The following is a 16,672-nucleotide window of genomic DNA, read 5'->3' on the forward strand; positions in this document are numbered from 1 at the left end:
TTACATAAATGGAATCATACAGTTTGTGCTTTTTTGGAGGTGTAGGAGGTTTGGCTTCTTTAACTCAGTGTAATTATTCTGAGGTTGATCCATGTTGTTGCATGTATCAATAGTTTGTTCCTTTTCATTGCTGAGTAGTTGTGCGTTTCATGGTGTACCACAGTTTTTTCACCTGTCGGCAGACATATGGATTGTTTCCAGATTTTGGCTATTGCAAATCAAGCTGTTAGTATTTGTGTACAAGTCTCTTGTGGACATAATATTTCATTTCATTTAGGTAAATACCTAGGAATAAGTAGAATGGCCAGGCCATATGGGAAATGAATGTTTGTGGGGCCTTTTATTTTATTTTTTTTTAGTTTTAATTTTTAAAAAAATTTAGAATTCACAAAGCATAAAAATAACTATTTTGAGGGTGTAACACAGTGGCATTTCGTAAGTCACAATGTTATGCAACCGTTACCTCTATCTACTTGCAAAACAATTTTCATCACTTCAGAAGGGAACCTTGTACCCAGGAAGCCATCACTCCCCATCCCCTGAAAATGACGAATCTGTATTTTGTCCCTATGGATTTGCCTGTTTGGAACATTTCACACAAATGAATCATGATATGTGAACTTTTGATGTCTGGCTTTTCACTCACCTATTGTTTTCCATCTTCACATAGTAGCATGTATCAATACTTTGTTCCTTTTTCTAGCTGAAGAGTTTTCCATTGTATGTATGTAACACATTTTATTTATTCATTTGTTTCTGGGCATTTGGGTCGTTTCCAGCTTCTGGCTGTTGGGGATAGTGCTGCTTTGAACATTTTCGTACAGGTATTTGTTTGAACACATGCCATTTCTTTTGGGAATATACATAGGAACAAATTTCCTGGGTTGTGTGGTAGGTCTAGGGTTAGCTTTTTGAGGGACCGCCGAACTGTTGTTGCACGTGCGCCATTTTATGTCCCCAGCAGCGCGCAAGGCTTCATTGTCTCCACATCCTTGTCAACACTTATTTTCCTTTTTAAAATTTTTAAAAGATTTATTTTAGAGATTTATTTTTGAGAGAAATTTATTTTGGAGAGAATTTATTTTAGGAGGAAAATTTATTTTAGAGAGCATGAGCGGGAGTGGGAGAGAAGCTCAAGCGGACTCCATGCCGAGTGCAGAGCCTGTGTGGGGCTGGATCTCATGACAATGAGATCACCACCTGAGCCAAAACCAAGAGTCACTCAACTCACTGCACCACCTAGGCACCCCTGTTATTGTCCTTTAAAAAAAAAAAAAAAATCCTAGTGAGTGTAAACTGATATCTCGTTGTAATGATTTGCATTCCCTAATGCCTGCAGGTGTTGAGCATCTTTTCATATACTTGTTGGCCATTTGTATGTTGAGAGAAATGTCTGTTCAAATCATTTGTCCATTTTTAAATCGGGCTGTCATTCTATTCCTGAGTTATAGAAGTTCATTATACAGTCTCGATACAAGTCCTCTATTGGATATGTGGTTTACAAATATTTTCTACCGGTTTCTTGCTTGCCTTTCTGTTAACATTATCTTTTGAAAAGGAAAAGTTTTGATATTGATGATGTCCAAGTTTCTTTTATTTATATATATATATATATATATATATATATATATATTGCTTTTTGTGACCTATTTAAGAAATCTTTGCCAAGCCCATGGTTGCTAAGATTTTCTCCTGTGTTTTTTTTTCAGAAGTTTTCTAATTTTAGCTTTATGTTTGGGTCTGTACATCCATTAAGAGCTAGATTTTGTTTTTGTTCTCTTTTTAATATATTGAAATAAACTATAGTCCTAAATAAACAGAGATATCCTTATTTGTATCAGAAGACTCAGTATTGTTAAGATGTCTGGTCTCCCCAAATTGATTTATACAGTCAAAGTAATCCCAGGCAGAATTCCAGCAGGGTTTTTTGTTTTATTTTTTGGTAGAAATTGACAAACTGATTCTAAAATTTATATAGAAATACAAAGGACCTATAGGAGCTAAACTAATTTTTAAAGAGAACAAAGTTATAGGATTTAGACTACCTGATTTCAACACTTTCTATAAAGTTATAGTAATTGAGAGAATATGGTGTTGATAAAAGACACATAGATCAGTTTAACAGATTAGAGAGTCCAGAAATGATCACATACATATCTGGTTAACTGATATTTTGAGAGAGAGAAAGAGAGCAAGTAGGGAAGGGCAGAGGGAGAGGGGGAGAGAGAGACTCCCCACAGAGTGTGGAGTGACGCAGGGCTCAGTCCTGCCACCCTGAGATCATGACCTGAGCCAAAGTCAAGAGTTGGACACTTAACCAACTGAGCCACCCAGGTGCCCCGCATCATTAGTATTATGTTTAATCTGAAGTTCTTTTGCAATGGTCTTTATGATAATGGGTGTATTTTGGGGGTTAATATAGTCTGTAAATCTTCATAATCAGGCTCTCATAATCTGCAGTATATCACAATATCCTGAAGTTACTGTACCTCCTGCACTTTACCCTTGGCCTTGTGGCGTGTGGACCATGTGAGGGCCCAGGTTTCAGTCTGTATATATATCCTATATATGTATATCATATCTGTATATATAATTTGTCTTATTTTTTTTTTGACAAATATAAAAGACTTTCTAATATTTCATGGGTACGCACACTCCATTTGGAGATTAACCAAAGGTAATAAGGAGCCACTGAAAAGCTTTGAGAAGTAATGCTGGATTTGCATTTTTAATATATGAGCTGGATAGGAATGTGAAGTCTCTTTTTCTCACACTGTAATCTCAGACTATAATCTCTCCATGGATTAACCAATCTCTGACTCTACTTTGTATCCCTAGCATTTACTTTGAAAGAGTAGTAAGCATTCAGTGAAAAATTTTTTTTAAAGATTTTGTTTATTTGACAGAGAAAGAGAGCACAAGCAGGGGGAGTGGCAGGCAGAAGGAGAGGGAGAAGCAGGCTTCCCCACAGAGCAGGGAGCCCAACGTGGGCTCGATCCCAGGACTCTGGGATCATGACCCAAGCCAGACGCAGTCACTTAACCAACTGAGCCACCCAGACGCCCCCAGATTTTTTTTTTAACTAAATGGAAATTCTCCAAAGTCAGTAATTCTTATCCAGGAGGCACATCAGAATGATCTGTAGTGCTTTGAAAAAAAAAAAAAATTACATGTATTAATGTTAGTATTAGCATTAAACAAACAGGAAACTCCAACCACCAAATAATTAGCTTAAATAAGTTAGAGATTCTTTTTCTACTTTAAAGAAGATAGGACGTAGGTAGTGGGGGCCGGATATAGCAGTTTCAGATGTTAGGGGCTCATCCATGTATCAAATTATGGTCAGTAGGAAGGAGCAAAGGGCAAAAATTGGAGTGTACCTTCCCTTTAAGATCTGGTGAGTTCCTCACAATGCTTCCATTCTTCACGGGGAGAACTTAGTCATATGGCCCCAGCTACTGGAGAGTGAGAAATAATCTTTTAGCTGGAGGGCAATGTAGCCAGCTAACAAATTGGGTTTCTCCCAGAGATAGTAGGAGAAATTAGCAATTTCTGTAACGGTAGACAAGCCTCTTTCATTCTTGGAAGTCTTGATTCAGTTGGTCTGGGCTAAAACTGGGCCTTCTAATTAAAAGAAAGAAAGAGAGAGAAAAGAAGAAAAGAAAAAAGAAAATAAAACAGGTCCTATAGCTGATCTAGATATATATTCTTCATGATGGAGAACCTTGGCTCTAAAGCAGGTTTTGAACAGGACAGATCTACTCATTCTTGGAACGAGAAATCTTTCTCCTGGACGGCATGGATTCAGCCAGATTTCTAATCTGCTTTATGAATTTGCCATTTTACAGTGATGTAATCCCTGATGGGAGTCCAAGTGATGGTTTTAACAAATATTTTGCTGTAGTCCAGGTCAGTCTGTTTTGCTTGTCCCACCCCCATTTTCCTGGTCCACCAAACCGGTAACCATTACCTTCCTGTACAATGCCCTGCCCCTTCAATCTCGCCACAGTGAAACCCTCTGCTTCTAAGACTTAGAATCATTTGTTTCCATCAGCAATGTTATTTGCACATCATGGATTGGAAAGCTTATGAGATTTGAAGTTAAAAGATCTTGGTTTCAGTTATTATTCCTCTGCTAACCTATGGCAAGGAGCTTAAACTTTATGATCTTCAGTTTTACACACACGCACCCATATATTCCTCATAGGGTTATTAGGATTTAATGAACTAATAGTATGTAAAAGTACCTTTTAAACTGTAAAAATGCTATGCATATACTTTATCAGTAGTAGATATAAAATTAGTCCTGTCGTACACAGAACCTTGTTTACACAAGTACTTATGAAATTGTCCTTTTTTTTTTTTTCCCTAAATAAACTCATACTGAAGTTAAAATAATGAGATTTTTAGAGACATTTCTGCTTAGGGTCCTGCACTTAAATTATTTCTTGGTAAACATTGAAATATGAATACTAGTTGAAGAGATCTTATCCAAAAAAAAATTTTTTTTTAAATAAGAAAATCTGTTTAGCCACATATTTACCATTTCTGGTGTTCTTCATTCCTTTGTATAGATGAATATTTCCATCTGGTATCATTTTTTTCCTGCTTGAAGGGCTTAAATTTTTTTCTCATAGTGCAGGCCTGCTGGCGATGGCTTCCTTTAAATTTTGAATGTCTGAACACATCTTCATCTTCGGTCAAAAAAATTATTTTGCACTGCTTCAGTGCCCTCTCTACGTCTCTTGTTAGTATGTAACTTAATGTTTATTCATTTAAATACATTGTTTTAATGCTTATTTTTAAGCATGTTCTAGGAACCATTCTGAACAGTAGGGAATTCAATTAACATATTTGATGGAGAGTTAAAAAGACATGATTAAAAAAATACTTTAAAAATTTCAGAATCTTTTAAGTAGGCTGATTTAGAATTTTACCATTTTTATATAGCCTACACCAAATTATTACATTACATTGGAAGTTGTTTGTGCTACATGTGTCAATTTAGCATTCTTTTGTATACATGATACATGAAAGCCTTTTGAAACTTTTAACACATTATACTATAAAGTAGAATATTATATATTAGAAATTATGCATTGAAATGTCATAGTGCTTTTAGGAATATAATCCTATAACTGCTATTTTTGAAATATAAAATAAACGTACTTGTGGAAACTTTACCTTAGTGTAGATGTACTTTATGTAAGTGTTATAATCATCATCAAATGATTCAACTTTGCAGTTAGAAAAGAAAATTATTTATGAGCTCTTACTTGTACCAGATTATTGTAAGTGCCAGAACCATTGAACGGGGCAGCGGAGTGTGTACTGCATGTACTTTGGAAGTACCCTGGGGGAGTGAGTAGTTCTACGTTGTTACGTTGTTTGTGTATATAACTGGTCTCTCATTGATTTTATTTCTTTGGGACATTATTTTTAAAGTATTTTTAAAGTATTAAATATTCTGAGTTTATATTTTCCCAAGTATTGTTATCACCTTGCTTTTAAAAACCTCCATTTGTATTTCTTTGGGACATTATTTTTAAAGTATTTTTAAAGTATTAAATATTCTGAGTTTATATTTTCCCAAGTATTGTTATCACCTTGCTTTTAAAAACCTCCATTTGTATTTCTTCAGTGCCTCTTTATTGGGCTCTTTCCTACACGTAGGAGTAGCCAGTTATCCCCCAAATACCTCCTTGATTTAAATGTCTGAAGATACACTTGGAAGTAATTGACTTTAACAGATTATTAGCAGAAACTGTTAGCATTTTAACTAGCTCCATTGAGGTCGTTTTACCTACAGTGTGTCAGTAAGTCAACAACCAGATACAGGTCCTCATTTTTTTCCTCAAGGCAGAACCTAAGGGCAGAGAGGCACTGAGGTAATTCCCAGTGGGATTTCCTTTTCTCTTGTCTTGAGCCAGGTTGAGGAATATGGCAGTGCCAGTAAGAAAGGGACATTTTCTTAAATGGTGCCAAGAGCCAGTGACCATTGACTATAAGCAACAAGAAGGTGAACAGCTGCCCTGTTTTGGGTTGACCAGGTTAGTGCGAATGAGGCTTCAGAAGTCCTTGGAAATGATCTCATTTTTAATCTCAGGTCAGACTCTTGTGTATAATGTGAAGAGACTAGAGGCTTCTTACTACCTCACATGCTGGGATATGTAAGTTGATGACCTCTGTTTCTCATTCTCTATATTCCGCATGTGCGTGTTGAGACAAAAGCAGTTAGGAGAAAACTTTATTACCCATACCTACCCATCTAAATCTGTGCACATCTGTGCTGCCTTTTCTCTTGCAACTAAGGATGAGCTTTCCGTGCCCTGACAAAGGCCAGCTGTGCACTTGTGGATTAGATCCCATCCTTTTTAGCGAACTCAAGAACATCATTCTAGCCATTCCCTCCTCTCTCTCCCACATTATTAATCGCCCCCGTCTATTGAATCTTTGATCAGTATAGAAACATGCTGGGTTGTCTTCCATAATAAAGCCTTGTTGACTCTCTTGTCCCCTTCCAGCAATTGCTCCAATTGTCTCCTTCCCTTTTTAGCAAAACTTTTATTTTTTTATTTTATTTTATTTTTGATGTGAAGTTCGATGATTCATTAGTTGCATATAACACCCAGTGCACCATGCAATACATGCCCTCCTTACTACCCATCACCAGCAAAACTTCTTAGGAATGGGCCACACTCTGAGTTTCCTTTTCTCATTTTTCTTGACTCACTCCACTCAGGTCTTTGCCTTCAGCACCCTCTCAACACTCCACTGAAACTGCCTGTCTTAGGTTCACCATTGATCTCCTCATCACCAAAACCAGAGGTCCTTTTGTCCTAGTTCCCATATTATTTATCACTGGTATTTGACATAGTTGATCACTTACTCCTTTTTGAACTGCTTCTCAGAGACTTAAAGGTCACCACACACTCCTGGTTTTCCTTCTGTCTCTCTTCCTCTTTTTTTTGTTTCCTTGTGCTGGTTCTTTCACGTCTCCAATCAGGAGAAAATATAAGTCTTTGGATTTCTTCCTATTTACCCCTCACTTTCTCCCTTAGTGATTCTTTCTGCTCTTACAGCTTGTAATATATTTGCAAATGACTCCCAGAGTTCTGTGTCCCTCCTGGACTCTTCCTTGAACACCTGATTTGATATCTGTCTACTTGACACCTACACTTGGATGTCTGATAGCATCTCACTTAACATATATGAGATGGATTTCCCGATTGTCCCTGTTCCTTCTGCAGTCTTTCCCATTTTAGGTAATGATGGCTCTATCTTTAGTTGCTTAGGCCAAAACTGTGAAATCATCCTTGATTTTTTTTTTTTTTTAATATTCCATACATAGGCAATCTGTCAGCAAATTATTTAGGCCTTCCTGCAAAGTGTATTCAGAATCTCAGTACTTAGGAACACCTTCATTATTCTTACCAATCTCTTACCTGGACTGTTGAAGCAGCCTCTGAGTGGATCTTGTTCATTCTACTCTTGACCTCCCCCTGGCTCTCCACAGGGTCAGCCAGAGAGATCGTATTCAAATGTAACTCAGATGATGTTACTCCTCTGTATAGAGCCCTCCATCAGTTTCCCCTCACTCAGAATTAAAGCCGGAGTCCTTAAGGCCATCTGCAAGCTTTATACGGTCCCTCTTCCCCCACCACAACTGTCTTGTGTATCCTGCATCTGCCTTAGTAGTCTCCCATCAGACAGATCTGCTTTGGTCACTAAGGGATATATATATTTTTTAATAAATGTCTTTTTTTTTTTTTTTAGTGGTAGAAAGGACTGAAGAAAAGTTCTTCAGGAACATAAGGAAATGCATTATACTTGTAAAGGCCATGATGGTATAGCATAGAAGGGCATTAGAATCCGTGAAAACTTGAAAATGTGATGTGTAAAGATGCTTTGTAAATCTATAAAACAAAGTAAGTATATACTCTATAGTCATGAGGATATGTATTATCACACTTGATCGCGCCTCAGACATGGGATCAAACCTTAATTTTCCTGGACCCTGGGGTGAGGGTGTGATTCAGCCTGGCTGTGTGTTTAGAAGTAATTCTGACTGTCATTTATACGAGAGCTCCATCCTCGTACACCAGAACAATTAGGTAGTCTTCTAGGAGCAGGAGAGCCCTTACCAACTATAGAGGACCAGACCCACTTTAATAGCTATGTGGCCATAGCAGGGAGCCATTTAAAGCTCATATCTCTTAAAAACTTTTGAAGTCAGTATAGTGTTGGTCCTATAACCGAAAAATAAATGTCAATGTAATTCCTTACCTGAGAGATGAAATTATATGTTTTAAATTCCATGTCTAGTATTTCAGTGTTAAACTAATACATTGTGTCATTATAGCCATGCATCCAATAACAAGGAGTAAGGCTAATGCTATTTAGCTGATGGAAGTGTGGCCAGTTGAAAGAGCTGTACTAGATTGATCAAGACCAAAATCTCACCTAACCTGTAATTGGATAATTGGACACAATAGTCTGTGAATACTCATCACCTACTCCCCACTTAGTAGTGTGTTTTTGGCTGATTTAATTAATGTCTCTGCCCAACTTAACCTCTGTGGAACATGGGGAAATAGCAGGGTACTTTATAGAATAAGAGTAGATAAAATATGTGTGCACTGGCTAACACGTAACCGCTTTTAAAACTCTTGATTCTTTAGCCAGCATCTCTTCACTGTCGGTGTGAAGAACACTTTGGAAGTGTTCATTGTGAATTTCCACCTGCCAGCATGAAATGGAGTAAGATTTAAGTGATCATGTTGCCGTGGTTTGAGAAGACTAGTGGAACGGCTTGTATTTGCATTAGTCTGAAGTGGTACAGACATGGAGTGTGTATGTGTTTATTATTAAGAGTGTGATGGTTCAGTCCTTAAATTATTCCTAATAAGTGTGACATTTACATTCACTTTGTTTTATCTTAATTTTTGTCATATAGGGCTGAGGATATAAATTTTATATTTGAATTTATATTTAGTTTGAAAAATGTCACCCGTATTCTAGAAACATTCTGATGTAATTATAAACACATGTTGGGCTTCACTAATTTTTAAATGCCAGGTTGTCCCCTGGACTTTCTGAAATACTGAGATTGTAGGGAATTTGGAATTACATTGTTCCAGTGATCTTTCTAATTGGTTAAAAGGTATCCATGGCAGTTAAGTATGTTCTTATGCTTCTCTGAAGCAATAAAGAGCTCTTTACTGTAGTTTCTGTGATGTATATATCTCCTCTCAGGTACGTCACTGTACTTGACGAAAGAAATTGCCATTTTGTGTGTAATTTTAGAGGAACGGATCTTCAGTGCAGAAGATCTTGTTGTGCTTCAAACAAGGACAAGTGCAGTCAGGTCAGTGAGATAAAAAACAAGGTAAGAGCTAGAGTAGTGGTAAGAGCCTCTTCTCCCGCTTCTGCTTCCCACCCCTTTCACTCCTCTTCAGAACAAGTGAGAACATATGTCCAAGTAGCAGAAGTGAAATGGTGCTTATTTTAGATGGATAAAGGATAAATTGGATTTTGAATAAGATTTTTTGAGGGAACATAGTATTTGGGGGCCTTGATCATTTATTTTGCCACTATTCTAAAATCTAGATGAATGTAGGTATAAAATTAATGTATTTGTGAACTAGGAGGGTTAATTTAGTTGATTCATATATTGAAAGTTTCAGTGTCAACAATATATCTGCATTTTGATATTTGAAAAACTAAAAAGATAAAGCTAAAGGGAGCAGGTGGGCAGGGGTGAAGGAGCTTGGCTCCTCCTGCAGTGTTATTTTTGGAATCTCCATATATAACAGTGCTGTAAAGATCTTTTCCATTTGAAGAAAGAATCATTTTGGACATGGTGCTCAATGTTGTAGTCCTTGTTCACAGACGAATGAGTTTACCCATGAAATGGAGGGGGAACAATTTGGGTTTGTTTTTTTTTTGTTTTGTTTTTAAGTTGACTCCAGCCATAATAAGAGTACTTCCTCCTCTGGAGATAAAATACAGATTATAGGAATATTTACAAGTATTTTGCAATTTCTTAAAAACTGTAATTATAAAAGTATTTAATTTTTTTCAGTTTTGCATGTCTTTGCTGATTTACCGTTTATTGCTATTCTTATTTCGTGATCATAGCTCTAATAATAATCTCATTACTGATAAACACTGAGGTGCCTGAGGACTGGAACTATTCCCAAGATAATAAAGGTTTTACTCTATTTCTATTATGAAAGTAGCATTTCCTTAAAGCTGCGTTTTTAAGTTCTGGACAGGATTCTCAGTGTTGAACCTGATGTGTGGCTCTCAGCAACTCAGGGCCACGAAGGACTCTGGAGTCAGAACCACGGGGAGGAGAAGGTACCAGGGAGCGTCAGGAGGTAAAAGGGTGAGATTCAGCAGAGAGACAAATTCAGAGAGCAGCTGAGAGGGTTCTGCGGCTCCCAGAACCCAGACACAAAACTTCGGACCTCGAGGTGGTTGTGGAGTTGCTCTATCCAATGCTTTTCAAACTGTTGGAACAGTCCCTGCTTCAGATGGCGGGGAAAGAAAGCCAGAGTGCTCCTGATTGTACCAGTGTCAGCCAGCGCAGCTTTCTAAAACATCTGTTTCTGTGTTGGGCTTATTTCTGAGAAAGGTTCTGCTTTGCTAAAGTTTAAAAAAAAAAAAAAAAAAAAGTTGAAGACTACTGATAGAGGATTCCACTGTTGTCTAATAATCTAATCTTTAGGTGAGGCAGCTAAGGAACATGAGACTTCTGAGATTGCACAGTGGGTAACGGTAGATCTCTTTTCTGGAAGTTGAGGGAGATTACAGAATAGTTGTGAGTCCTGGAATTCTGATACCAAGACAGGTGAAACTGTCCGCACCAAACCTAGAACCTGCCATTTTGTGGGAGGGTCAGCTTGCTCAAATTTCAGGAGGTGTTTGTTAACTGCAAAGTTTGAGATGCTCTTAAATTAGGTAGGAGGAATAAATCATTCCATTAAAAGATGAAAAATGAAACCAGTCTTTGCCTTTTTAATCTCTTGTTGTTGTTGTTGTTTATTGTACTAAATTCAGGGTAAAATATGGAACCATAACCAAAAAATGTAATTGAAAAATGGAAGTCAAAATGTCATTGCCTGGCCACTTGTTTCCTTTCGTATATCAGCTATTTTGGAAGTAAACTGGAGGATTGTATCTTACGCTTTTTTTTTTTTTTTTTTTTCCTAAGAGTGCTAGTGTGTTGGTGAGGGGGTAGAGGGGGAGAGAGAATCTCGAGCAGACTCCCTGCTGAACGGGAGCCCAACCTGGGGCTCAGTCTCCCCATGACTTGAGCCAAAATCAAGAGTCAGACCCTTAACCGACTGAGCCACCCAGGTGCCCTGATTATATCTTATGCTTTGATGTGATACACGTTTTAATACTCAGAATGGTTTAATTATTTTGTTCAAAAACTGGCTTAATTTCATGATTCATGTTGAGAGAGATACTCTTTTTTTTTTTTAAGATTTTATTTATTTATTTGACAGGCAGCAAGAGAGGGAACACAAGCAGGGGGAGTGGGAGAGGAAGAAGCAGGCTCCCAGCGGAGCAGGGAGCCCGATGCGGGGCTCAATCCCAGCACCCCGGGATCATGCCCCCGGCCGAAGGCAGACGCTTAATGACTGAGCCACCCAGGCGCCCCAAGATACTATTTTTAAAAAATTTTATGTGATTTCTGAATTGGCTCATGTTCTTATACTAGAATCTTGATCCTTTGAGCCAAATTTGCTAGTCTTAATCTGTTTTCATTAGCTAGAGCTGTTGTAAGAAAAGGCCCCACGGGAAGAACAGAATCGGCTTAGTAATTGCACTCATTCATCCGTGCATGTATATGATACGACTGTTTTCATTTCTGATGTTGCGGTTGAACTGGATCAAAAGCAAATAAATGTTTATATCCTTCATGCGTAAGTCTGTGGCTCCTGTCACTCTGAAGTCTTTTTTGTATATCTATTTTCTTCTAGGTGAGGAATTTTAAATTGGAACAGGAACAAGAAAAAAACAAAATTTTGTCAGAAGCACTGGAAACTCTGGCCACCGAGCATCATGAATTAGAGCGGTCTCTGGTTGAAGGCTCCCCGCCTCGCAGCATCCTCAGTGAGGACGAGTTCTATGATGCGCTGTCAGGTAACTCTAACAAAGCCCACCACCTAAATGTCTGCTGAGAGTACATGTCACCTGCTGTGCCCTGGACGGGGCTGCTCAGATACAGCACTACCGCTCCCCAAGTCTGTCTTTCGTGTTGTGTTACTGAGGCAGGAGCCTGAAAGTTGGGCATGAGTCTGCCTATGTTGATGGTGTCTGCTAAGCTAGAGAGGGAGTGCTGTTAAAACTCATGAATTTGATTTTTTTCCTTTATCCAATGACCGTTAAATACCTCCTTGTTGCGTATCTAAGGATAAAGGGACAGTTTCTGTCCTCAGTACTTCGTATCCTCCAAGGATACAGATGAGTAACATGTGGTTACAGGACTGTATGCTGAGTGCCAAAGTAGAGGTGAGACCCTGGTGTGGCTGGAGCACAGAAAAGCGCTTAAGTTTGCCTCAGAAAAACATGCCAAAACACTGATAAGCAATGAGTGTGGACTCCGTTGTCTCAATTGGAATCCTGCCTCTGACATTAGCTGGCTGTGTGACCTTGGACAAGTTCTGTGACCTCTCAGGTTCTGTGTCGACACATATTTAAAATGGGGATAAGTATATCCATTTCAACAGGCTGAGTCAGGATTAAATGAGCTGCCGTGTTTAAGCTGTGTTTGGGACTGGGCCTGATTCGTACTAGGTGTTCCGAAAATAGACACACGTGGGAGCTAAGACTGACTTGGGAGGGGATGGCCCACTAAGTAGTTTTGACCTTTGAGGAATTTACTTCAGAGTTTTTGAGGTAGGTGTGGGTAGGGAGTGGCTGGAGATGGGTGAGGCTGAGAACAAGTCTCATGTGAGGAAATCAAGTTCTTACAGAGGAGATGGATATACGCAATTAGTGCTCCCATAGAACTTGACCATGGAAGGAGGAGACCCGGTGGATAGAGAGTGAAAGGATCGCATTCAAAGTAGGAGATTCAAGGAAGCACAGTGAGAGCTAATAGAAATGAGAACTAGAGAAGATCGGGTTGAGGAAATTAAAACAGTGTGATTAGCTAAGATAGGGAAGATGATTGTTTGGTGGTCTTTTGGAGAAGAAATTCGTTATGTAAGATAAACAGAGCAAATAGGACCTTTATTGTGGGAAGTGTGATATAATCAAAAGAATGGGAAAAGTAATTTTAATAGCCAGATTTTGGAATAATTAGAGAAAAGATTATACTGATGCTGATGTTGTCACTTAGATAAGGCATTTGTGAAAGCAGTGATTCATTGGGAAGAAAAAGTGAAGCTAGGATTTGAAAGCAGTGGGATGAGTGACAGGGAAGGAAGTATTTAACATGAATGAGGGAGGTGGGAGGAGAGGGGGAATGACATTGGAGGCTGCAAACATTTTTTCACACCTACCCTGTGCCAAGTCCAGTAGTGTTGTCTTTTGTATTCCTTCCGTTTGGGACATCCAAAAGGGAAGATCACTAGAGGGTTCATAGGATTAAATGCAAAGAAGTCTGAATATAAAAGAGCCCAGACACTTCAGCTCATCTTTTATGTGTTTTTTTTTTTTAAAGAGAAAGAAAAAATTTAATGTTCATTAAGAAAAATTGTTATAAATAATTCAATATGAAAGTATGTGCATTACCCAGTGAAGTTTTCCCGTCACCCCTTATCCTAATTATGCACTCTTGGAAGTTCTTACTGACAGCCTGGCCTTTTTAAAGCAGTCCCCTCTATATGTGTACGTTTTCGTGTGGCTTTGTTTTGTTGTGAATCAGGAACGGAAGTAGCTGTAGGATTGTTCCGGACCTGCATTTTCATGTAGCAACATAATTGGTAGTACAACTTTAGCTCATTCTTTCTAAAGGTTGTGTAAAAGTTCGGGATATGATTCACCACTGTTTTCTTGATCGTTCTCCTCTTGATAGACATTTAGCAGCTACTGTCATCTTTCTGCTTCTCAGTCATATTTTAGCACTCAAAACACTCTCCAAAATCCTCTCCTCTGGGAGGAAGAGATAAAAAGAACTGTAGTCCCCAGGTGAGGACTGGCAAATACATCACAGCTGAAGTGCCAATTCAGACTGGTTTGCAGTGCTTGCTGCTTTGTGGTTTGCTGTGTTGAGAAGGATCATGAGGCTGAGTGGGAGTGTCTAGGTCAACCAGCATGTTCTACCATGGTTGTAGAAATGAAGGAGAGGAACAGGTGCCATGCCTTTGCTTCTTCCTACCCTAAATGACTCACCTGAGTTGTGTTACATTTGCCTGAACAGAGTGCCCTTTCTGTGGCCACTCTTATTTCCTACTAGAAATCTTGAAAATCATTTGATGCAGTGTATAACCGCATTAAAGTTAAGAGTCCGATGCCCTGAGTTCAAGCCTTGGGCTGCTGATGACTTAGCCATATAATTCATTGAGATCATAAAAGCCATCATTTGGGAATGACTTCATCTTCTCACTACAATCTTTGCACATCAACTTGCCCTCCTGCTTCCTTCTTCCTTTCTGTTACAAAAGAAGAAATGTCTCTCCTCAGTGAGAGCCATCCCCTCCTCATTTGTTCATGTACCCATCTCCTTGTACCTTCTCAAGAATTTCTGTTTGGTTATTGTTCTTCCACCTTCCCTTTCAATACCACATCATTTTAAATACTAGTCTAAAATTCCCGGAATAGTTTCCTCTTGCTGCTATAGCAAATTACCATGAATGTGCTTGAACAGTACAGATTTATTTTCTTACAGTCCTGGAGGTCAGAAGTCCCAAAGTCAAGGTCTTGGTTAGGGCAGTGTTTCCTCTGGAGGCTCTGGGAAAGAATCTATTTCCTTGCCTTTTTTGAGTTTCTGCAGACCACCTGCATCCGTTGACTTGAGGACCCATCCTTCATCCTCAAAGCCAGCAGTGGGACATCTTCCAGGTTCTCCCTCTGACTCTGACTTTTCTCTCTCACTTTTTTAAAGGATGTTAAAGATTACAGGGGGCCCACCCAGGTCATCCAGGGTATCCTTCCCATCTCAAGGTCCTTAACTCAGTCACATCTGCAGAGTCCTCTTACTATGTAAGGTAATATATCCACAGGTTCTGGAGGTTAGGACATGGACATGTTTGGGGGACCATTAGTCTGACCACCACAGTTCCCAAATTTACATCTCTAACCCTGACCTCTTGTTAGAGACTTAGATACTCAGCTGTCAGCTGGATAAATAAATGAATTTTTGATCTTTGTCCTAGACCCTCCTCCTCCTCCTCCTGGAGTTTGCCTCATTTTAGTAAATGGCACCTCCTTCCTCTTCTAAAACCAGAAACCTAGGAGCGGTTTGTGACATTCATGTGCCACATCCATGAAACCCAGCCCAAAGCTGTCCATTCTATTTTAAAATCATACCTCGAAGCCATGTATGTTCTCTTACTATAGGGTTAAAAGGTAGGCTCTGGGGCTGGAGGCTGTTGATAAATTACGGCTCTACTAATTCCTATATCCTTTGGAAAGTTACTTCACTTTTCTGTGCCTCATTTCTTCATCTGCAAGTGAGTCAGGAGCTTATCATGATAAATATTTATACTTAAAACAGCGTCCCGCACACTGAGCTCTCATTATCACCTGTGCCATACCCACTCCTGTCCAGCCTCTTAACTACCATGCTTCCAGCCTTGCCCCTCTGAAGTTCACTCTGTATACACCACCCCCAGTGACACTTGTAGACACCTCATTGCATTCCCTTGCCTAAAATCCTACGGTGGCTTCTCATTGCATTGAGAATAAAAATCAGACTCCTTAACAGGCCTTCAAGGCTCTTGACATGATCCACAGTTTGCCTGTGTTCTCAAATCAGTCTTGTCCCCTTACTCCCTCCACTTACTGCATGAGCCACCCCAGCCTTCCTCCAGCCCTGAAACATGGTAGTGACAGCAGGCTACTAGCTGTGGAATTAAATAAGACCAAGAAAAAGTATGCAAACCTCCACTTCATTTAAAACTTATTTTTAATTGCAACTCATAGTAAAAGATTAAATCAAGCTAATATTTAGAAGATGTAAAAAGATTTTAAAGATTCTTCTCTTAAAATATTTGTAAAGTATTTTGACTAAATGCTTAGTCGTCTTTTTAAAAGTTGCTTACAACTTCTGTTACTTCCTTTAAAATAACAGGATAATTTTGTTTGTTTAGACCTAAAGGCCATGTGACTTCCTGTTTTCCCTTAGCTACTTTTCCCTTATCAATCTCTTTAGGTTTTTGCAGATAGGCAGGATCAATGAAAATCTAATACAGTGGGTGAGACAAAACCTTTATGCAAGCATACAGTAGAGCCTGATTTTTCCAGAGCTAGGGGATTGCTTGATCATTTTTACATCATTTTTCAAGTATGCTCAGTGACTAAAAATTTTATAAAATTCCATGAAGCAAATAGATTTCTTATTCACAGCTTGGTTGAATTCTGTTGTGTAACATGATTTAAAAGGAGCGACACCTAATTTTGTGCGTGTATGTGTGTTTAAGAAGAGAAATGAAGTGGTTATGTTGAGTGAAATTGCTGATCTTACTGTAAAGTGACCACTTCCTGGTACAGG

The 16,672-nt window shown here is 38.8% G+C and overlaps 1 protein-coding gene across 4 annotated transcripts in view; it reads left to right on the forward strand.

Moving 5' to 3' along the window:
• Nucleotides 1-16,672, forward strand: part of OSBPL1A (oxysterol binding protein like 1A) — a 221,484-nt gene that overhangs the window by 120,409 nt on the left and 84,403 nt on the right. For all 4 annotated transcript variants that reach the window (XM_087869914.1, XM_087869915.1, XM_045781786.2 and 1 more), the window contains one exon: nt 11,994-12,156. In XM_087869914.1, the coding sequence (XP_087726040.1) occupies nt 11,994-12,156 (163 nt within the window). The remainder of the gene's footprint in view (nt 1-11,993; nt 12,157-16,672) is intronic.

Source organism: Ursus americanus, chromosome 19, assembly GCF_024610735.1.
Source record: "Ursus americanus isolate L20-20 chromosome 19, mUrsAme1.1.p, whole genome shotgun sequence".
NCBI classification, from domain to species: Eukaryota; Metazoa; Chordata; class Mammalia; order Carnivora; family Ursidae; genus Ursus; species Ursus americanus.